The sequence below is a fragment of the Erithacus rubecula genome (genome assembly GCF_903797595.1).
Source record: "Erithacus rubecula genome assembly, chromosome: 6".
Taxonomy (NCBI): Eukaryota; Metazoa; Chordata; class Aves; order Passeriformes; family Muscicapidae; genus Erithacus; species Erithacus rubecula.
This window is the reverse complement of record NC_136688.1, coordinates 7,859,873-7,882,486: the sequence shown is the minus strand read 5'-3', so window position 1 is coordinate 7,882,486 and position 22,614 is coordinate 7,859,873. Positions and strand designations below refer to the sequence as shown.

At 40.1% G+C, this 22,614-nt stretch overlaps 1 protein-coding gene across 4 annotated transcripts in view; it reads left to right on the top strand.

Annotated features, from left to right (window-relative positions):
• Positions 1-2,079: 2,079 nt before the first annotated feature.
• TRIM66 (tripartite motif containing 66) overlaps positions 2,080-22,614 on the top strand; it is a 42,149-nt gene continuing 21,614 nt past the window's right edge. The window contains exons 1-8 of one of the 4 annotated variants that reach the window (XM_079309116.1): positions 2,080-3,258; positions 11,966-12,069; positions 15,271-15,418; positions 19,240-19,369; positions 19,569-19,685; positions 20,468-20,582; positions 21,312-21,458; positions 21,567-21,684. In XM_079309116.1, coding sequence (XP_079165242.1) covers positions 3,039-3,258; positions 11,966-12,069; positions 15,271-15,418; positions 19,240-19,369; positions 19,569-19,685; positions 20,468-20,582; positions 21,312-21,458; positions 21,567-21,684 — 1,099 coding nt within the window. In that variant the 5' untranslated portion in view covers positions 2,080-3,038. Of the gene's footprint in view, positions 3,259-4,605; positions 5,003-11,965; positions 12,070-15,270; positions 15,419-19,239; positions 19,370-19,568; positions 19,686-20,467; positions 20,583-21,311; positions 21,459-21,566; positions 21,685-22,614 lie in introns of those variants that run through there. The other 3 variants (XM_079309119.1, XM_079309117.1, XM_079309118.1) reach the window with 3 other exon arrangements.

Genomic DNA, 22,614 nt, shown 5'->3' with positions numbered 1-22,614 from the left:
GTTTGGGTTATTCTGATTTTTCTTTCCTGACTTGTCCAGAGACAGTTCACACTTGCAATCTTACCAGCATAATTTTTGATCAGTGGTTTAACTGCTGCCCACTTCATTTTGAAATTGCCTGACTACAGTGTTCAGTATCTCCCATGTGCAGATACCTCATTGTTTTGTCTTTATAGGGTGGCAGAATAATGTTCTGTATTTGTGCTGCTCTTTGTCAGTGATTCTTCCTAGAGCTGTCTGAAGAGGACTTGATGTGCTTTTGATGGGGATTCATAAACACCAAAATGACATCCAGGGGAGATCTGTGGGGATGGAACAGCGGAGTGTGGACAAAGAAATGCAGTGTGGCAGTGGTGTACCAGTAACTGTTACTTAACATTTGCAATTTCTGCCCTCCCCAGGCTGGGTGTGCAATTCCTGCAGTTCCCACCTGTGGGACAGAGCTGGTACCAGTTATCCTCAACCTTCCTTACAGCTGGCAAAGCAATGGCACCTCTCTAGAACTGCTCTGTGTGAAGTTCTGATGTATTGGGTTTAAAATGACTGCCTGAAATGGTCCTTGTTTGGTTGTAACATCAAATTAGGACTTTGGTGTCTGCAAGGTTTGACCCTGCAGGATTTAATGTAAAAAAACCAAATTCAGTGAGCTGGTTCTCAAGTATAAGGCTAAAAGCCTATAAACACTGTAACTTATTTTATGCTCACTGCTGAAGTTGATGGAAATTGTCCTTTAGTATGTGTGATAGAATCCTAGTTAATTAACTTCTAGTGTTGGGCAACCATTACAGAGGCTTTTAGGGTGAGGTTGATGTGGTTCATCTTAGCCAGTGGTGCTGCTGCTTGTGAATAGCTGTGACATAAATGGACACTTGGTTCCAAACTTTAGAGGAGTTTGGGAGCTGTCTCTGCCTGGCTGGACTGCTGTTCCCTGGTGCGTGATGCTGGATGTAGCTCCAGCCATCCCTCCAGTTCTTTATCCAGTGACCAGTGCACTCCCAGGCCACGAGCAGCCAGTTTCTCCAGGAGAGTGTGGGAAATGGTGTCCAAGGCTTTTCTGCACTCCAGACAGACAGACAGCAGCCACAGCCTTTCCCTCATCCCCCCAGTGGGTCACCTTGGCAGAGGAGTCAGGTTGGCCAAGCAGGACCTGCCTTCCACTGACTGGGTTTGGTTTTATTGCACAAGTGCCACTTGATGGTGCTGGAGATGATGTGCAGCAGCACCTTGCCCAGCTCCAAGATCAGGCTTGTAATTCCCTGGATTCTCTTTGCAGACCTTGTAGCTCATTACAGTCTTCTCCTTCAGCTGCCTGACTTGGCATACCTGCCTCAGAACACAATTTCAAACACTTTTTTGACTCTTCCTACCAAAGAATTCTGCTCAGTTTTGTATGTTGTTCAAAAGGCATGAACTGAATTTTTCAGTAACCTGCTTCTACTCATCCGACCCCAGATTTGGCTTTTAGGGTGACAGAGCATTTCTCAGTATCAGGCTTTGTTTGCATTGATTCTCTGTGCATGGATCCTTTGGGCTGTGGTTTCTCTGTGTCAACAATGTGGCACTTTCAGACCTCAACTTCCTACTGCGTACATTACATATTTTTGTAGGTGCAACTTTGTCTTAGCAACAGGAGCTGCAAGAACTGGCAGAGATGAAGTGAGCTGAGAGGCTGTGCTCCTTTAGTGACATTTGCCCCTGCTAGATGGTTGATGAAGATGCACTGCAAAAACTAAGCTTGTGTAATAGGTGCTGATAAAATGTTAATTAAACCACAGGTACAGCTGGCACAGCTCCTTTCCAAAGGGACCTCTGGTTTTGGAGTTGTAATCTGAAGTTTTAGGGGTTGGTTTGAATTTACCTAAGTTATTTGTCAGTCAGGTTCGTGGGTATCTACCTAGTTGAATGGGTCTTGGTTGTGAAATAGGATGCAGACTTTAACATAGGGTCCATTTTTCTTCTAAAATATTTTAAATACTGATGACTTCAGGATACAATGATAAAAAAACCCTACTGGTTGTTAATTTCTGAAACATTCATAATTTTTTTTTTTTTTTTTTTTTTTGCATTGCAGAATAAAAACCCAAACTCAGATCTGCTTCTTAACTATTTCCAGTGGAATCTCCCAGCAGACAGAATCTCTCAGGAGAGCTGATAGCCCTAGGATCAGAGCTACTGCTCTGTGCTGGAGGAACCTGGAGATTGTAGCTTCAATTTCATCCTGCTGGTAGCAGGGCCACTGTGCCAGGGCAATCAGCAGCCTCATGGGACTCTGCTCCCAGGAGGCTGGACCAGCTGAAGAGTGACCCCAGAGGAAATGAGGCTTTATCTGCTTTTTCTCCTCTGATACTCTGCAGGAGTTGCCCTTTGCAGTCTGGATCTGATCAACATCTCTGACAATCTCAGAACTGAAGATGAAACATGAAGTGCAAAACTCAGTTGACCTTGGGGAGTTTAGGCTAGTGGGAGGAACACTGGAAGTTCAGGTTTGGTCTATAATCTGATCTGTGGTCCTCTTGGCAGCTAAAATTTGATTACTGCAAAGTGAATTTTTGATGAAGATTGTCAGAAGATGCTGTACATTTTTCAAGGCAGCTTTCTGAAGCTGGCATTGCTGAAATGGTGGATGCATGGGTATTATTTTCTTTACTGAAAACTAAAAAATTTGAGTGAAATTATAAAAGCAGCCAGAGAATCTCATCATTTTATTGCACAGTTTCAGTGCTTCTAGCAGGAAATGTACAGCGTGTGACAATTCAGCTTTGTAAGTAGATCGATAGAGCAGATTAGTTCAGTTTTTACAGAAGTTGCAAATACTAGAGAGATAGTGGGATCATGGTTTGTAAACCTTAAACCACACTTTCCTGCACAACAATCTGAAAAGATATTCTCCTCTGTAAAGCAGGTATGTGATTTTCAGCTGCAAGGAACTTTTTTTTTCACAGGGGCTACACGAATGTTGTTTATTTGCTCGTGCATCCCGTGTTGCCCTCTGCTTTGCACCTGGGTGATCAAGAGTTCTGTGAAGTGCAGGGCTTGTCATGAGCCATTTTGTGACTCTTCATGTTTTTGGGGCCAGAGTTCAGCCAGCAGGGATGGAGAGCCTGGATCTACTGAGGAATTGTCTGGTGTGCAAATGGGAGCTGTGGAGGAGGGAGCCCAGGCTGCTCCCGTGCCTCCATTCCGTCTGCAAGGACTGCCTGCCAGACCTGATCCAAGGATACAGCTGCATTCCCACCGACTGCCAGCTTCTCTATGAAGGTAATGCTTCAGAATCTCAGCATTTCTGTGCTCTTTGCAGTACAGGGTTGTAACAAGAGGTGGACTGAGAAGTACATTTTGAAGCACTACAGCACTACTTTAAATTGATAAACCAGGAGAGTAAAGATTTGTGTGAGCAGAGAGTGGATTTGGGACAAGCCACCTTCATTGTTTTTCATCCAACAGTAGTGTTTTGAAGAGAAATGACACAGCCAGGCAAGATTCTAACATTTTTTCAGAATGGGCTGAATGTTTCACTTACCAAGTTGACATGAATATTTGATTTTCTTAGCTTAACAAATGAATAAATGCTACAAGACAGCTTCCAGAGCAAATTTTTTTGCCATCTTTTGACATCCTGGACCTTCTATGGTACTGGTTGTGGTGATAGTTTTGTTCTTCCTTCACCCCCTCCTTCAGTGCCTCCTCAACAAAACAAAAACACCCAGTTCTATGTTTCTAACAGAGTAATAATAATTGTTATTACAGTATGTGTGTTCTGGTGCACTTGTGAGTGTTGTTTCTCTCTACCTTAACCCTTGTGGCTGTAACTCACCCTAACGAGCTGAGTTAGCTAGTGAGCATAAGAAGCATTTTTTGGCTGTGCTTTTTGAAATCTTGGAGTTATTTGTACAGTTTTTGATCATGATGTTAGTAGAAAATGTGTAACTTTTTAAAAAAATAAAACCTAGATGACAGAATATAGAAATTTTATCTGAATGAATTTTAATTGCTTTGAGGAAGTATTCCAGAGTCATTACTAATTTACAAGAGCAAAGGAATATAGGTAACTTGTATTTTCACAGGCTTTGAACTTTAGTTGAGTAGGAGGCATCATTTATTATTTCTTCTGTAACATATTTTAGAAACAAGTATGAAGAGAAGAGACCTTCCCTGAGGTGAGGGTGATCAGAATTGGTGAGATGACACAAACTAGACTAGTTCAGGTTTGAGAACAAATGGAAGCAGAGGTCACTGTTGGAAGGCTGGCAAAACACAAAAGTTTAAGGAAAAGGCAAAGGAAAAAAGCTATTCATGTGTAGGGTACAGACAGAAAAAGACATGAAAGTAGAGAAAGAGAACAAGGCAGTCATTGCTCCTTAAAAATTTTCATGCTCAAAGTAGGCCTAAAGTCTGAGGGACCTCTTTGTAATAAAATACTGCTGAAAGAAGCACTCCATTACTCTTTATGTGTCCTCATTTGACATCTCAGCCATTCTTCTCCTCCTTTATGTTTACCAGGTGGAGAAGTGAATTTCTACCACTTGCTGATCTGGGATGAAGTACAGCTACAGGTTCTCATGAATAGTTAAAATATTGGATATTTCTTTAAGGTGGAGCAGGAATTGTTTGTCTATAGCAAAAAGGAGTAAATACTAGTTTATTTCTGTATTCCTGAAGTTTCTATGTTTAATTCTTCATTCTTGTGTGGAAAGAGCAAGACTAGAGAAAAGAAATAATGAACAGTGATGACCCAGTAAATGAAGAGAGACACCAGGTGCAGAGACTCAGTTAATCTATGAGCAAGGAAAGCAGCAAAACCAAAACATCTGTGTCTCTTAATTAAGCCAATGACTGAAACTGCAGCCACCATAGGTCAGGCAGGATAAATTTGTGAACTTTTCTGATGGCATGATATTAAATGTTGCTTATCTGCACTGATTTCTGAGTTATGGGCAGTACAATCCCAGTTTTCAGTGTCATCTTTAAGTTTGATTATATGCAGCTGAAAAATGTGTTCCTTGCTCACTATGAACTTCTTAAGCAAAATGTAAGGATGGAAAAAATAAATGTATTTGCTAGTGAAGTAATTCAGAGATTTATCACAAAAAGAATATTTGAATGTGCAGGTTTCTGTATGCTTTACTACAAGTAGTCCTCTACTAACATAAAACTCTTTTCTAGTTTGTTGTTTTGTATTGAAGTTTCTGAGAGGCTGGAGGTAAGCTCACATTTGATGGGGGTTGGTGTTGGAACTTTTATTCCTGTGTGTGTTTGAGGTGACTCATGAATAAAAGCAGCCAAAGCTCCTATGGAAAAGCTGCACAGCCATCAGAATTTATCCATAGCTGGGAGAACTGAGAGTTTGGGAGTAATTTGAGTGGAAAAAGAGTTATCTTTGTGAGTTTGGCTCCTGTGTATGCTTTTCCTATGAAGGGAACTTTAAGCTTCTCAGTTTTTTCTAATCCACATTCTCCTCCTCTGCAAATCTGCATTTGGTGTGTTTCCAGTCAGTTTACTGCATGGGAAAGAATAATTTTCAGGAGAGGGCTTGAGTAAGAAAAAGAGAATGTTCTCACATCTCTTAAGATGGAAATGTTGGTTCTTGCTCCCGTGGGTCTACCTCTTTCCCCTGAAGTTCTAAATACATTCAAAACCAGATTCATCCAGATTCCTGTGTTTTTCCCTCCTCCCTGAACTGGAGGTGGATCCCAAAATTAATTACCCCACATCTAAAAATCTTCTTCTCTATAACATGTTCAATGATACAAATTGATTTAGAGCTTTAAATATCACCAACACATTAATTCCAAAAGTAGTCAAATGGGGACCAGTGGAGGTGCATTGTTGGGAGAAATTAATATTTTTACAGAACTAAAGGGTTTTTTTAAATATTTTTACAGCTAAAGTTTTTTTGGGTTTTTTTGTTTGTTGGTTTGGTTTTTTGGGGTTTTTTTTGTTTGTTTGTTTGTTAAAAAAATAAAAATCACAGGTAATTGCAGCTCAATCACAGTTAGGACCCCTGAGAACAAGGCAGATCACAAAAGATGCACTGAAACACTTTGTTTTGATGCCCTCATTTAAGGCAAGTGATGCAATGCAATGATCTAATAATTCTGAAGACAACACCCTTTTGCTTTAATCAGAGCCAAGTGCATGTCTTACCCCTACAGAGGGAAGTAGAAAGATTATCCTGAAGAGAGAAACTGGTCATAATGTATATATTTAGTCAACTTAAAATGGGTTTAAAGTTAGCCCTTTACACTGTGCTGTTTGGCTGCCAGATCCAAAGGGCAAAGGAAACAATGAGGGGTTTAGTTATATAAATATGAAACTGTAGAGTGGGAGGTTGTCTTCAGAGCTGTTTCCTATAACCTGTAATTGGGTCTCCAAGGAAATGTAAATTATGCCTGCAGCTTGAGCTGTAGTTAATGCTCTCTGAGAATAATTATTCTGATGGTTGTTGGAGGGAAAAGAGCAGAGGAATAGATGCAACATGTGGACAGCAAGTATAAGTGTGCTGTGTGTAGTAGCTCCACTGTTTGTTTCTTTATGCTAATCGATTCTCATGATGATAATAAGTAAATTATCTGCACTGATTTATTTCTGAGGCAGTTAGATTGAGGGTTCTTTCTATTTAACCCTGACCAGACTGGAAGACCTTGAAACAGAACTGTGAGCTGTGACTTTTCATGGTTTCTTTTTTGGTGTCCATGGGTGATGGGGAGGTTACAGCTGGCACTTTAGAGGTGATTTCTGTAAATGATCCAGAGCTCTGTCACTTATATTGCTGTAGTATAGGAATAAAAACCTGAAACCACTCAGAAATTGTTTATTTGTACTTTTACAAAGGGGCAGTCTAAGTGTTACTATTGCTGGGTCCAGTGCAGTGTGGCAGCTTCCATGAACAGGGAAGTAGCTGTGGGATGAGAGATCCAAGCTGGGCTTGAACAGGGTAAGGCAGAACCTTGTTATTTCCTGAAAGCTGATTTTGGATATCCCAGGTGTGGAGTTGGGGTGTCCAGGCTGGGCACCTGTGCCTGACTCATGGATCCACTGCCTCTGAAATTCCATTTTCCCCCAGCTCTCTGTCGAGTTCCTCTGGCTCGTGGGAGTGTGGGGATGGAAATAACCACAGTGGCTGCTGAAAAAGGGCTGTAAACTAATTCAGCCAAGGCAGCACCTGCTGCCTCAGCTTTCCAGGGCTCAGAGGTGACTGTGCATAAACACAAGAGTCATACACCCCTCTCTGGTGCTGGAGCCTTTTGTGGTGATGTTCAGGTGTGGGCATGGGGCTGAAAGGAGCAGTGGGGCTCTGGAAGGATTTAGATGTGTTGGGATGTAGGATTGTCCATCCACATCCCTCATGTGCTCACCCTTTGCAGGGGTCTGTTCAATACAATGTGGTCTCCAGAGATTGTTCAGTAGCTGAGAACTCAAATACACCAAGAATATCTTATGTGTGGTTTAACCTGCATATAATTCTCAAGTAGGGCTTTATTCTGAAACAGGGCTTAAACCCAGCGTTAGGATCCTTGCTGGCCTTTCTAAACTGATGGTCATCTCTTTAGCAGTGAAATTGGATAAATAACAATTTCAAGAGCTAAACAGCAGGAGGCACTGAACTTGTAGTAGATAATTTATGCAAATGTTCCTACCTCTTTCCTACCAATTTAATGTCCATGCAAAAATAGAGTGTGTCAACATCTCTGGCAGATTTTTGCTACTTCTAGAGGTTTGGATATCAATACTGGCCTCCCTTTAGGCATCATGACTGTACCTGATCTCCTAATATGTAAACTGTTGTTTGAGTCCTGTAATTCCTTGTTGAGTTGCTGTTTAGATCCAGAAATTGCATCATTCTCATACGTGCAAACAGTGAGTCTCCAGGGCTTCTCCTGCTCTTCCCTTCACCCACAGTGCTCTGATAATGATATATTTAAATGAGCTGTCTGCAAAGTGCAGCTTCTTAAAACAGATTAACTCTGGTGTTTGGAGGCAGTGGTAAGGTAGGAAGGCAAGAAAAATATTTAGGTTTTGGTCTGCAAAAGGTGCTGTGGGGGTGAATGGCATTGTAAGACCTGCTGCTGCCTGGGCTTGGAAAAGCTCCATTTTCCTTCTGCTCCAGTCTGAGGATGAAGACCCAGGCAAGAAAAGAAGTAGGACACTGCTGTTCACTTTGACTATGGGATTTTTATCTGGGAAAAATATGACCAAGGCAAACTTTCAGAGGCCTGTGTGAATCCTAGAGGCAAGAAAGAAGGCAAGAGGAAAAAACCTCTGCACCTGGTAGTGACTCAGTACACCTTCCTTCCCTGCTGATCTGCCAGAATTCCTGGCCAAAGAAGAGGGAGCAGCCCCAGGGAGAGGTGCAGTGACTGCAGCCTGCACCTCAGCACTGCCTGGTGCTGGGAATTCCTGGGTGCAGCTCTTACCCCACCTGTCCCCCAAAACAGGTGACTCTGAGCAGCTCTCTGGCTCTCTACCCAGAGCACAGGTAAGGGGTTCCCAGGAAAATGGAAACCTCTCTAGGTTTCCAGGAAAATGTGCCTTGCTGGTGGTTTGCACTCTGAGCACGAGCACAGCCTGATGCTGCTCGTGGCTGTTTGTAAATATGCAGTTGTTGGCTTAATTTCAGGTTAATTGCTCCACTGTTCATTTTGTAGTGTATTTATTATGCCAATATTCTTTGAGGAATTCATATTGAAAAAGATGGGGCATTTCTAAAGAGCACAGGTTTTTTATTAAGTGGAAAAAGTATAAAATTAGCCCAATTAGCTGAACAAGTGTGATCTCCAAAGCCACCATGCTCAGGCAATCTCTCTTTCAGCAAGGTGCAAATTTATCTCTTGTGCTTTTATTAAATTTTTAGATATAGGATTGACTATTAGGTGGTTTTGATTAGCCCACCTGTGAGTAGGAAATTACTTGAATCTATGACTTCCTCTATTGCTGTGGTGTCCCCATTATTTTGTCTCTTAGCTGCTCTTTTAAAAGATTATTGAATTTTCTTTTTAAATTATGCTGATGACTCTGCATGTCTTAAGATCATCTCAAGGGAGTTTTAGATTTGAAATCATTATCATTTCCTTGGATATTTAAGATACAATTACATTGACACAATCAAAGCTGTACTTGGTTGTCTGTGGTAGTGAGTCTAAAACAAAGCTCTGACCTTGCTCCATGTTCTCTGGAACAACACTGGTTTTAGCAGCATAATTTGGATCTAAAACCTGGGAGAAAACTGTGCTGTGCCATCCAGGGCATCACTTTTAGGTGTCCCTTAATAATCAGCAGTAAGGTCATTTATCTTCCAACTGTTGATTGCATTTCTCAGCACATATATAAGGGAGGTTTTTGTGCAGAACTGAAACCCATGCATGATTTGTGTTTTTTTATCATGAAAATTATCAAAGTTTTTCTCAAGGTTTTTTTTTTTTTTTTTTTTAATTGCAAGGCACTAAAAAGATGTTCTTGGTCATTATCAGACTAATGCATTTTGTGTGTGCTCACCATAGAGAGTAACTGTGAGAGTTGTGGGTTTCTTTCTTTCCCTTTTGGTCCATTTGCAGAGCACTGTGGAGGTTTTCTCCCAGTGTTATCCAGATCAAGAGCTGGTCCCCAGTCCCCAGGGCTCTGTCAAGTCAGGAGCTGGTTCCTCACTGAGAATTGGAGCATATCCCCTGGGTCTTGTCTGAGAAGCTGCTTGCAGAGTGGCTGTCTTGCTTCCTAGCTTACCATCCAATGTATCTGTCCTTTTATTCCTCCAGCAGTGCCACTTTGTGCAGGGAAACCTGGGGAGAGTTTCATCTTCCAGGAATGAGTGCTGCAGCTCCCCAGGGCTGGTAGTGAGCCCCATTTACCAGGAGCAGGAGCACTGTCACTGCAACACAGCTTGTCTCACCTCCTCCTGTCTCCAGAGCCACCTAAAAGTCTCCTGCTCTGCAGTTTGGGAAAACATGGAGAGGTTTCAGAGCCACCAATATAAAGGGATTGTGTTGTGCTAGGGTGTGACACATGGAGATGTGATTAGCTACAAAAATTGGAGGTTGTTCTAGTGCTTTTTCTGCTGCAGTCCTTACAGGAAGGATGCAAAGTGGAGGAACTGTTAACAGGACTTCTTCAGCTTTCTGCCATCATTGGCATCTTTATCAGATAATTTTCAGAAATCCTGCCAGCAAACACCCTTAGACAGGGCTCAGCTTACCTGCCTGCTGAGCAGAGCTCTGGAAATTGCTTGTGTTACCTTTTCCCCTGGGGTAACTTGTGGCTGAGTAGCAGAGTCACCTGTGAGCACAGCTTGTTCTTTCTCACGTCTGCCTGAACTCTCAGGGTTGTGTGAAATGCAGAGTGAAATGAAAAGTTCAGGTAGATTGTGGTCTGCTACTTGGGCTCCCAAATCACACTTCTGTGGTAAATGCACCCTCGAAAAAATAGAAAACAGTTATGCTTTTGGTTTTATACAAGATTTGGGCTAAAAGAGATCTAAACCTCGTGGAAATGGTTCTTAGTAAAGGATGTTCTTCAAAGGAGACGTGCCAGAACTCAGAGTTTCTTCAAAGCATTTGTGAATGGTGGTGAATGTGTTCAGACATCTGAGTAGTGCTTTTGTCAGAAGTGAAAATGTAGGGATGTTTTGGGGTCTGTGTGTCCCAATATAAAATATAAATATAAAATATGCAATATAAAATGTCAATATAAAATGCTGCTGTTAAAGGCACAGTAGCCCAACTCTGAAACTGGGGACATTCAGAATTGGCATTCTGCCCCTGGCCAGGGACTGCAGGAACCCTGTCCCAAGGGACAGGTAATACCAACCACCTGGAAAACAGGAGAGCCTCTGATAATGGTGTAATGTCAAGAGTAATGGACAAGTTTAAGTTTAATTAACTCTCCCTGTGCAAAAATAATTTTGAGTTAAGGGAAAAAAGCACATTGAACAGTAGAATGTTGCTGTTGATCTTGCTTTAAAACCTTGCTTTAGGTGAGTTTAAACCAAAGAAAATACTGTTGTTAGTTATCACAAATTGATAACTTGGCAAGGTGAGCATAGCATGGACATTCTGTTCTTGACAGAAAAAAAATTGGATTTAAAAAAAAGATGCATCTTAATAAGGTGAAATAGGCTCACACACCACCACCCTCTTTCACATCTGCAGTAGTTTGCAGGAATGTGGCCAGAAAAATGCAGTGTCCTTTCAGAAAAAACCCTAAACCAACACAGCCAAATACAACAGAGCTCCTGGCCCAAGGAGTGAAATATCAGAGGTGCAGAAATGCAGGTGCACAGTCATGGACACCTGCTTGAGCTCTTGGTTCTCAGCCCAGGCAGACACTGGGTTCACCCCAGTTGTGCTCAGTTATTGATGAGGGTGGAGCCAGGTCCTGCTGCTCACTTTGCTTAGGGGAAATCATGTTTCCCACCTCTGGGTTTACTGTAATAATTTTCCTTCTGAAAGCTTTTTTTATTCTTTGTCTTTTTTCTGACTTGCTGCTTCTGCCAGCAGCGTGTTACTCCCCCATCACTTCACTTGGATTGCATCCTGCACGGTAAAACTGGAATTAAGGAGGGTGTGTTTCATGCTTGGATCAATCTCTGGTGGGGTAAAGCTGGTCCAGAACCACAGAAAATCTCAGAAAGCACAAGCAGATCTCTAACAAGGGGGTGCAGTTTAAAGTGTAGCTCAGTTTAATCATCTCCAAGCCAGGTGAGAATTTGGATGTGCAGATATCAATAAACACGGAAGTAAGTCAGCTGAAATATGGTGTTTTTCTAGGAATTTTGTTGCTTTGTTTTTCTTTTCTATTTATTGACCCAGGTCTAGCCACTGAGGGCTTGAAGGATGCCTCAGTTTCCTGGAACTGCCCATGTGATACGAGAAAGCCACAATACTGGAGTGTGGTTTATATAATTTCCTGGTTTGCATGGCTGGTGTGCATTGCTTTATTTGTGGTGGTTTTCTTTTTTTATTCTTTTTAAACTCAGGTATCCTTTCCTGCCCTGTGTGCAAACAGACCTGCTTTGCAAGGGATGTAGTTGAGAATTTCTTCCTCAAGGACTTTCCCAGTGGTGATTCAGCTATGGCAAAGGTAAGTGAAAGCCACTAAGTTATGGCTTGTTGAAACACTGCCAGATGAACCTTGAAAACAGAGCAAATCTCCTTTTGAGCAACAAAGATTCTCTTCTAATTTGCTTGTGCAGTGCAGGAATTGCTTCATTACCAGAGATGGACATGCTGCCTTCATAAATTTTAAAACTCTGATTTAAAAACTTCAAAACTGTAATTTTAAAACTTTAGTTGAAGAATGAGTTTTGCTCTCTGTATTTTAAATAGTTCATTAAAAATATTGATACTAATGTATCTGTGATAATCAACATGTTAGGACGGTTCTGGATGTCTTGGATTCCTTGTTGTCCTCTTTCTGCTCTCAACTCCAAGTAAACAATTGTGGAATTGTCAGGGTTAGAGGTAGAACTTCTTTTGTTTCAGTTTATGGCCATTGCTCCTCATCCTGTCCCTGGGCACCACTGAAAAATGTTTGGCACAATCCTCTTAGCCCACCTTTGAGATATTTACATGCATTAATGACATCCCCTCTCAGCCTCTCTCAACTAACCAGGCCCAGCTCCTGCAGCCTCTCCTCACCAGAGAGATGCTCCAGACTCTCCATCCTCTTTGTGGCCTCCACTGGACCCCCTCCAGTAGCTCCTTGTCTCTCTCAAGTTATGGAGACCAAACTGAGGAGAATGTTCTGGATGTGGCTCTTTGGAGCTGACAGAGAGGAGAATTTACTTTCTGTACCTGCTGCCCACAGAAGCTTAATTTTGACTAAATTGTTACACCAACATCACCCATTAGGTCATGTGAGCAGTTACAATTTTCTGATTGTCTGTTTTATTGGCAAAAAAACTCACAGAGAGTTCTGGGGAAATAAAAATAATTAAGGCAAGCAAACTGTATTGACATCTTCAGGTGTACATTGCTTGCAGAGTGCCACATAAATTGATCTAAACCAAGGAGGGGTGTATTCACATGCACTCTCCAAGGAGAGGAAGAAAATTCACAAGATACTGCTGAGTTTTTAAAATGCACTTATTATGCTGGGACTTGTTAATTACTGTGACTTACATAGTTTACTTTTCAATGAGAATTTGTGTAGAAAGGAAATCAAATGAGAATATCTAATGTCTTCAAAAGCATCAGATTATTTTTTCAAACCATCCTTAAAAGAAGATTTTTCTTCTCTGTAATCCCTCAGGAGTCCTAAGAGCAGTTCAGTAATGCAGATTTCTCACTGGAGCATAGGAGTACCCTGGAGCAACTTGTGAGCCTTCATAGTTTTCATCTTCCTTTTTATTAAATCAAATCATGCAGCTTTGCTTACTTACTGTCTTTAACCACTACCATCACACCCCAAATTAAAGCCACAGTTTCACCACCAGTGACATCCAAAGGAGAAGCACCAGATCATCCACCTGAGACACTGAGGTGACACCATTGTCATAATTTTCCTTATGACAGAATGATGCATGAATGACAGAATGTGCTACATGCCAGCAGCAGCACTTTCAGAAATACACAACTCAGAATCTCTTGCCCAAAAGCCCATTCCCACACCATAAATAATGTAACTCTGGGAGTGCTCTGAAACTTAGAAGTGCTGTTAGCACAGTGTCAATGTAAATCCCAGTCAGACTGAGAGCTGAACTGTTACAGGTAACCCTGTGCTTCAGCAGTCTTGTATGGCACAGAGGGCAGAGCATCCCTCAGCTGTTCCTGAGCTGCACCTGGGTGGGTACATTTTACACTAGTCACTTCTTTTTATATAGCAATCTGTTTTCCACCAAATTAAATGTTCTTGCATTTTGATTATATAAGTTTTATTAAGCTTTTTGGTTTAAATTATTGTGTGCACCTTTTGGAAAACATTGGTGATAAGCACATGGCTAAAATAGCATATTGGCTTGCACAAACAATTCCCTCTCTAGACAATTAAACACATTTAGAACTTTGCTTTGTTGTCATATTGTCAAGAATTGCCCAATCTGTTTGAGAATGAATATTTAGAAACTCTTGAGTAACAGTTTGATAAGAGACCTGTTGTGAAATGCAAGACCCATGGAAGGAAATGATAAAAATCAAATTAATTTTAGCAGAACAAAAATTTTTATTGTGCTGAAGTGAGTCAGAGCTTGACTCACTTGTGTCTCAGAATTTAGGTGGATATGGATGTTCCACTAGATGTTCAAGCTGTGATTTAAAACTGAGATAATCAGCCAAGCACTGCAATAGTTCTTCCTTCAGACTTTCTATTTCCTGAGCCACCATGAGGAGAAACTCTCCCCTTACACTCACCAGAACTTGCATCAGGAGTTATGAGCTGAGCACAGGCTGCTGTATCCTTCTCTTCACATTTCCCATCAAATGGTTGGGATGCAACTATTGCAATTCACAGCTGAGTTTGAGATAAGCTGCTGCCCAGCAGAAAGGACACTGCAGGGAGTGATTTTTGCCATCTATTCCTATTTGCTTGAGTAGAAGCAATATTGAGGAGATAAGTGTGTGCACATGGTTGTAGTAGGTATTTTGTGATCTTGAAGGAAATGCTTCTGTTTAATGAAGTGGTGGTAAATGCTCCTTTCTGCTTTGATGATGATAAATGTCCATCACTGTGCTCACTCTGCCCATTAGTACCTATTTGTGGCTGTGGTGAGTCCAATGCATGAATATTGAGAGTTTTGAAATGAGGTCTGTAATGCCTGGAACAAATCCTTTTCAAAAGAATTATCATTGTGGCTGCCTTGAAATTACTCTTGAGTTCATTCTGGGTACCAAATGTTGAAATAGACATTTCATTTCCCACCTAATGACATGTCCAGGCAGCAGGGCTTATATAGCAAAGGGCATTCCCTCAATTGTTGAGTCAATAGAGAATACTCAAAGTTTCCAGGTCTTCTCATGATCCTTTGCCTTGTGTTTCCAGCTCACCACATGTGACACCAAGATATAAACTGAGCTCAACTCTTTAGAGGGTAGGAACTAAGTTTTTCATCTTTAGTATGTGGAGTCCCCACATTGTTTTCTAGATTCTTTCACCATTAGGATGTTTCATGTATTTTTCTGAATGTTACACAGTTAGAACCAGACTCTTAAAAGAACTTAAATTGCTTAGTCTGGGGACAAAAAATATGAAGCCCACCAACCTGAATCATGCATAGTGTGTTAAAGAAGACAGTTTGTACAGCTGATTTGTTATGTGTGTGTGTGTAATTGCACTTTTTGTCCTTAGAGCTGCTCCATGTGCAAAGAGAAGAGACCTGCCCACAGTCTCTGCACAAGATGCAATAAGTGGCTGTGCAGCTCCTGCACAGAGGAGCACAGACATGGCAAGGAACCTGGAGAACACTTCCTGTCTGTGTCCCTGAAAGGCTGCACAGGTACTGCATTTTTCTGTTTCTCACATCAGTTATTCACTTGCAAAGGGAGCAGCTGCAGCTCTGTGTGACTCAGAGGGGTATGTAAGTGCCAACAAGAGATTATGTGATTTTTCTCCACCTTTAGGGCCATTGCCACAATCAGCATTCCACATTATTGGAAAAAAGCTTGGATATTTGTGTTTCATAGATAAGGTCTTCTTCACATGCCTTTCCAATCTATGGAGTGATTCACAGGCAGCAAAAGGCTGTGGTCACTACAGGATATTCCTTTCCTAAGCCTGCAGTGAGAAATGTCTCCTGAGTGGATATGAGCAAGCACAAATCAAGCCCACTGGCAAATATGTCTCATCCCTATACAATCTACAGAAAGTATTACCATCTCCAGTTATTACTCATTGTTTTCTTTGCTTATTTGTCAGAAATCCACTGCAGAGTATGGTAACCTAAATTTAAATAAGCAACTTTTAACTAAAAATAAGAATTTGTGCTGCACGCTTATTCTTTTGCATCAGGAAGATGAAGGACAGAAAAAGGAGTAAAAACAGCCCACTGATTATACTTTTTATTTTATTTTTTTCCTTTAGGATTTTTCTTGTAGAAGTCTATACTTGCCATAGATGGAGTTTAAGTATTGGGTGGTCATCTCAGAGATTGAGGCACTTGAGACAAAATAAGCCATTGCCAAATAGAGTGTAAACAAATGAAGTCCATAAGAATGGTTATAATAAAAAAGGACGAATTGCATTCAAATGTTTTTGGGTTTTTCTAGAGAAAAATATAAACTGAAGTCTCCCAGTCTCCCCTCAAATGGACAATATTTTTTCTTCTCAAGTTGGTGACAAGATAAGGGCTGTGGTTTTATTTATAATTTCATGTTTCTTTAGCTCACATTGCCAGCTCATATTGCGACAAATACTGGTAAGAAATCATATGTGTGGCTTAGCTGTGGGTTTGTGTGTGCTATATAAATAAAAAGATGCAGACACATAAAAACATGAGAGAGAATTTTAGTTTAGTACTAAATTCCATGTTCTGAACAAAACATGAACAAGGAGCTTGGTAGTTCATATATACACTAGTTAATATAGAAATTGTTTGGAATGCAATTTGTGATTTTGTATTATTATTTTTATTATTATTTATGTATGTTTTAGCTATTTATGATAGATGTCCCTTCAGAACAGCTCAAAGAAAGCAAATATTAGGTTATACTAGAACTCAGACTGTTGTTTGTTTGTTTGTTTTTCTTCTGAAAATAAACACCCACCATCATCAGTGTGTGCAGGGTGTTCTGAAAACAGCCACCTTCTCTGTAAGCCCTTGGAACTATTAAAAGATTTTGCACTTTTAAACTGTTAAACTGCTTTTCAGCTTTTAATCTTTTCTATCTTTTGCCATTTCCCTCATAAGGGCCAGACCTTCTTTTGTCACTGTTAGATTCCTTGGGTCAGAAATGAAGTAAGGTAGCAAAACACCCTCACCAAACTCATTAAATCCTTCCTGTTTCTATTAATTTTAATAAACTATTTCTTGAGCACCAGAGCTAGAGGAGCCTGGCTTCCCTGGCAAACCTTTCTGCTTTACTCTTGTGCTCTTTCAAGGTAAAGAACCAAGATCTGAGTAATTCTGAATTATTCAAATGGAGGCAGAACTCTTATAGCTGAAACTGCTTTTCCAAAGTTGACATCAACTGATCAGAGGGGCAGAGATTTAAAACTTTCTGTTAATTATTCAAGAGATCCACCTGAGATAAAAAAAAAAAAAAATAGGCTGTAGAAAATGGTGACTCAAATGATGAATTATCAGAATTTAGGGCAGCTGAGCTTTTCTGGTCACCAAGGGAGGTTCTTTTTAAGGAGCTAAAGTGGGTAGTTGTGGTTAGATATTTGCTTCTAGAAAAAAAAAAAAAGGTTGTGTCCTTGTTTAGTACCTGATTTCTAAGTATTAAACTTACTTCAAAACTGAAAAGTGTTGCTCTGAGCTGAGTAAAAAGTAGGTCAAGAATACCATGGCTCAGTGGCAGCTCTCACTGATATGTCAATTGAGTCAGGGGATTACTGAGGCTGTGGGTCTGTGTTGCAATTAGATAATACTGATTTTATTCTTAGTTTGCATTTGAAATCTGCTTGTCGCTTAAATCTGACACGGTGTTAGAAAACCCCAAAGAATTCTCTGGGATGATTGCAATCATCCAAAGGCTAAAGAACCCTTCAGAGAGAGAAAAAAGGGGAAATAGTTTTATAGGATTGTGACTTCAGGATGCATGGACCTTAAAAACCACATGTCATTATCAGTTTAATATGTTAAACTTGATCTTGAGTTTACAGAAAAACAGCTTGTATGATCTGCAGATACTGAACACTTTGGAAGGCTTTTCCAGCCCATAAACCTTATTATGTTGTGGGTTTTTTTGTTTTGTTTTTTTTTTTAAGTTGTAAAATCTGATCACATAGAGGATGATCTTTGACATCCTCATTGTATATATATTGATCGTACAACCTTGTTATTTGCTTGTCAGCTGCAGGTTTTAATACAAAACCACATATTTGCAATATTATTGGGGAAAAAAATTGTCAAGGTGAATTAAGTTTGATCTTTTCTAGTAAAAAATATTGGAGTGGGTTAAAAAAATCCTAATCTAATTTCCTCCTTTATTAATTCTATCTATTAGCATTTGATTCAATAATGGCCCAAACCAATAAAGAGTGGCATGGATTTTGTCCATATTTGCATTGCCATTGTAAGCCATGAGGTTTTCTTAGCCTTTCTACTTCTCTGCTGTGAATTTTACAATTTGAAAGTGAGGTGACTGAGTCAGTACAGTTTGCTATACTCTGTGGGTCTGTGTTATTGCAATAGTTATCACTTCTGAATCTGTTAAAGTCTTCATTTTGCTACAGGATGAGAGCAGGTTGGACTATTAAAAAATGTATGAATAAGTAAGAAGTTTGGTGTGGGAAAATGGAAACATTTCTTTTTATTTCACATGAGCAGATGATGATGTATAAATTATTAATGCCTTTAGGTAATTTAAAGTTTTTATCAAAATGTGTTATCTAAGAATGATTGTTTAATTTCTCACATGTTGGTAAAAGATAATGGGATACTGTCTTTGTTGTGAGGAAGATATCAGATTTTCCTTGGTGGTAGAGGGTTGGCTGTGCCATGGTTTACATTTGTCTTTTTTCTGGAATCTTTTGTTGGCATTATTCCTTCTTTCTTAAACAATTCTACCATTCAGAAAAAAGGCAAGAATTGACTGTACAGAAATAATGCTTCCACTTTGCATGCCCGCTGTCCAGCCTTACTCTGTATCACATCACTCTTCAGAAAATCCTTTTCAGGACAGATTTTAGGGCCTGTAAGCCCCAGATGCTGAAGTTTATGAACTGCATTGCAACAAAAACAAATTAGGAAAACAATTGCTCATGTGGCTTTTTAAGAACAAAGAATTTCCTTGTTTCCACTGTGAATGCTAGTTTATTTATTGTATTTGCTATTCTGCATCTTACAATAGTTTTGTTGAGTGGTTTACCAGAGCAGGGCAATTAAAGTCATGAGGCAGGTGCCCCAAATAATGATATTTTAAACTCAGGAGAGTTTGGAGGATGCTATGATTGGTTTTGATGGCTTGTTCCTGAGTTCCTCTGGTGTGCTCAGTTTGTAGGATGTGTAAGGAAAAAATACAAAGGGATGGCTCCAGGTTAAAAAATGCGCCTTTAAAAAATGTCATTGAGACTTCCCAAGAAATCCTGAGTCTGGCTGCTCTCTTTCTGAGCTCTCCTCCTTGTCAATGACTCTTTGCTTTGCTTTCCCATCAGCTGAAGACCAAGCAAGGGAGTTTTCCTTGTTTTGTGTGGTGCACCCCCAGGAGGCACTGAAGGTGTTTTGTGAGACCTGTGACACCCTGACCTGCCACAGCTGCCTCCTGGCAGAGCACAAGGAGCACAGGTACCTCATCCCCCAGCAGCATTTCACTCTCCAGCTGCAGCTGCAGGCTGCTCTGAGTTTAACAGCCACAGCAAGCTCAGTTCAGCTGTCTCACCACAAGTGATATAACACATTTCTCCCACAGAAACCCTCCCTGCTCTCTCCTGTTCTCCCATGGACATGGAAAACAAGGGGCTGAGCATCTCCCCTTCTCCCACAGGTTCAGGCACCTTGAGGAAGCTCTGCAAAACCAGAGAATTATCCTGGAGAATGTCATAACTAAAGTGGAGGAGAAAAAAAATGGGATTCAGGTTTCAGTCAAACAGATTGAAGACAGGTAACTGCTATGTTGTTTGTTTTTTTTCAAGAAAGTAGGTGATAGAAATAATATTTTCACTAAATATCAGTTAACAGAATTAAATGCAACTATTTTTTTTTTCTAGTGTAGAAAAGAATGGGAAGATTAAAACTATCAAATCCATGTTTAAGTGGTACTGACAGGTCATGGCATTGTAATACATGATTCCATACTCTTTGTAAGGCATGTGACAGCTGACTTCAGAGTTTTCATTGTATAATCTGTTTCTGAACTAGAATTTGACAATGTTACAAATAAGAATAAAATTTAAGATACGTTCTTTCTTCAAGAAACCTCACAACAAGGTGCAATTTCAGTCAAGATAAATATAAAAATGAAAATATTTAATTATTTGAACTGCATTTCAGCTTCTGATTATGCATTTAGTAGCTGTTGGATCTCTCTTCTGCATAAATAAAACCATTTCAAGAGTACAAATCTATTTATGCTGTTTATAATCTAGTATAAACTGGAAGTTTTGGATATATTATGTACGCATTTGTTGAAAAAGAGCTGGAGACTGTTCTTGTCATGATGTTTGAGAGAATCCATCCAGAGAGGGGTGGTCAGGGTTCAGAGAAGTAGGGGAGAACTGATGGGAAATGACACAATTTTCACTGCAGTTCTGTCAGTAAACAGATGAGTTCTTTTAGCAAATACCTGCTGAGCAATTGGCATTGTATTTGAATGCCAATGGCACTTTTATGTGAATAAATGACACACAGCTGGCTCATCTGGGGATGTGTACCTCTTACCCATAGGTTGCTTGAAGTAAAACATCTGTACAAAAAGGTGGAAAACCAAATTAAAATGGCCAAGATGGTTCTGATGAATGAAATTGATAAACGAACAAATATCCTCCTTGAACAACTGGAAGTAAGTAAGGCTAGTTTATTTGATACCTTGGGAAGTCAAACCAAATTAAATTTAATCCCAGTGCCAGTGAAAAGAATATAGACTGTGGGAGCTATTGTCCCATTCCTTATATTTTCAAATATTTAGTTTTTTTCTGCAAACTCTTATGTGGAATGAATGGCTGTAAAAGATTTGGGGCAAAGTGGCAAAATGTTTCCTTATCATGAGTTAACCCCAGTTTCTAATACATTTACAGAGAATATGTGTGCACCTTTTGAGGAAACAAACCAGTTTCTGATTTTAGTGTTTAATTTGTAGGAGCCCACTATCCTGTTTCAGAAGTGATTCCTTGGTTTAATTTCTGTAACAGAACTTTTGAGATTTGGCTCTTCAATTTTTGGATGTCCAGTTGAAGTATATAAGATTTCATTTTGAAATGTGCTGAGTAGAAAAATTGCTGATCAGAATTTCCAGACAAGAGGTTCAGGTGTGAATTTGATCCAACTTTTACAGCTTTCTTGGGTTATGTTATTTTGTTAAGACAAGGCCAGAAGGATGCAGATTATTTGCTCTTCCTGAATTCAGACTTATCTCCTGGGTTGGATTTGCCTCCTTTCTGTGGTCAGTGGTTTAAAGAGACTGTGAATAACAGTATTGCTGCAAATATTGCATAATGCAGTGGCAATGATTGCACCTGCTATGTGTGTCTCAAGAATGACAGCCCTTTTCTTCTGGATCATTTGTTAACAGAAGATCACCAGTGAGAGGAAGCAGAGGCTGGAGCAGCAGCTGCAAGGTGTTGTGGTTTTAGGCAGACAGGTGGAACACGTCCAGAACTTCATCAGCTGGGCTGTGTGCAGCAAAAAAACCATCCCATTCCTCTTCAGTAAGGAACTGGTAAGAGCAATGCTTGCTGTGCAGTCATTTTTTAAGAATTTGATGTTAGAATATTTTTCATGCCCTTAGGATTGTGAGTAAAATCATTGTCCTTTGATGTGTCACCAGATTGTGTTTCAGATCCAGCGCTTGCTGGAGACAAACTGCAACACAGACACGGGGCCCCCTCTGAAGATCAGGTTCACTTGGGATCCCTCCTACTGGACTAAGCAGCTCTCCAATTTGGGTAAGAAAAATAGGAAAATGCCCAAAGCTAGGCTAGACAGATGTAGACAATGCCATGGCTCCCCTTTTTTGTTTTGACATCCAGTTTTGAAGCTCTTGCTATGTTCTGAGGAAAAGTGAGCATGGCTGGACTTATTTATATATAAACTGCATTTATATCCATTCACCAAGAGACCATTGAGATGGTGCTTTCACTCTCTTAGTGGCCAAATGAGCTGAGCAGGTTGAGACACTTGCAATTGTACAAAGATGGCTTTGAGACACTGACTGTGCAATAATTGCAGTGTAACCTATATAACAGATGTCCATACTGGGACTTTGTTTCCCAGATTTTCCGACTGCAATGGGTTTTTACTGCAAATTCAGCTCAGTGGGCTGATCACTGATACAAAAGACCAGTTCTCTTCCCATTTTAAGGTATTAAAACCTAGGAGGGGTAAAACACTATCAAAAGTGTTGCAGGGAGTAATCTCTTGATGAAAAGCACGCACAAGATTATTTCATAAGTCATTTCTATTTCCAGCTTTTATGAGTCTCACCCATATAACATTAATCTCTTTTATTTTTGTCACTTGCCCCTGTAAGCTGTCTTTTGTACCCGTGCTTACGGATGAGAAGATAAGCTCATACTTCAGCAAAAAAAATGAAAGTGCAAGCCATATCCATCAGTTAAGATGAAATAAGGTCAATTTTTCAAAGTGTTTGCTGGGTAATTCAACTGTGAGTTCGACTGACATCGGTGGGAGTTTGGTGTGAATTGAAATAACTGGATAAATACTGGAAAAATTGTCTTGAACGTGTGTTGGCAGACTGTTTGGATAAGATATTTGAAATGTGGATAAGATATTTGAAATGTGAACGAAGGCCATTTCCTTGTGTATAATTTTTAGCGCGTGAAATTTTCAAGACCGTAGGAGGGAAGTAAACTTGC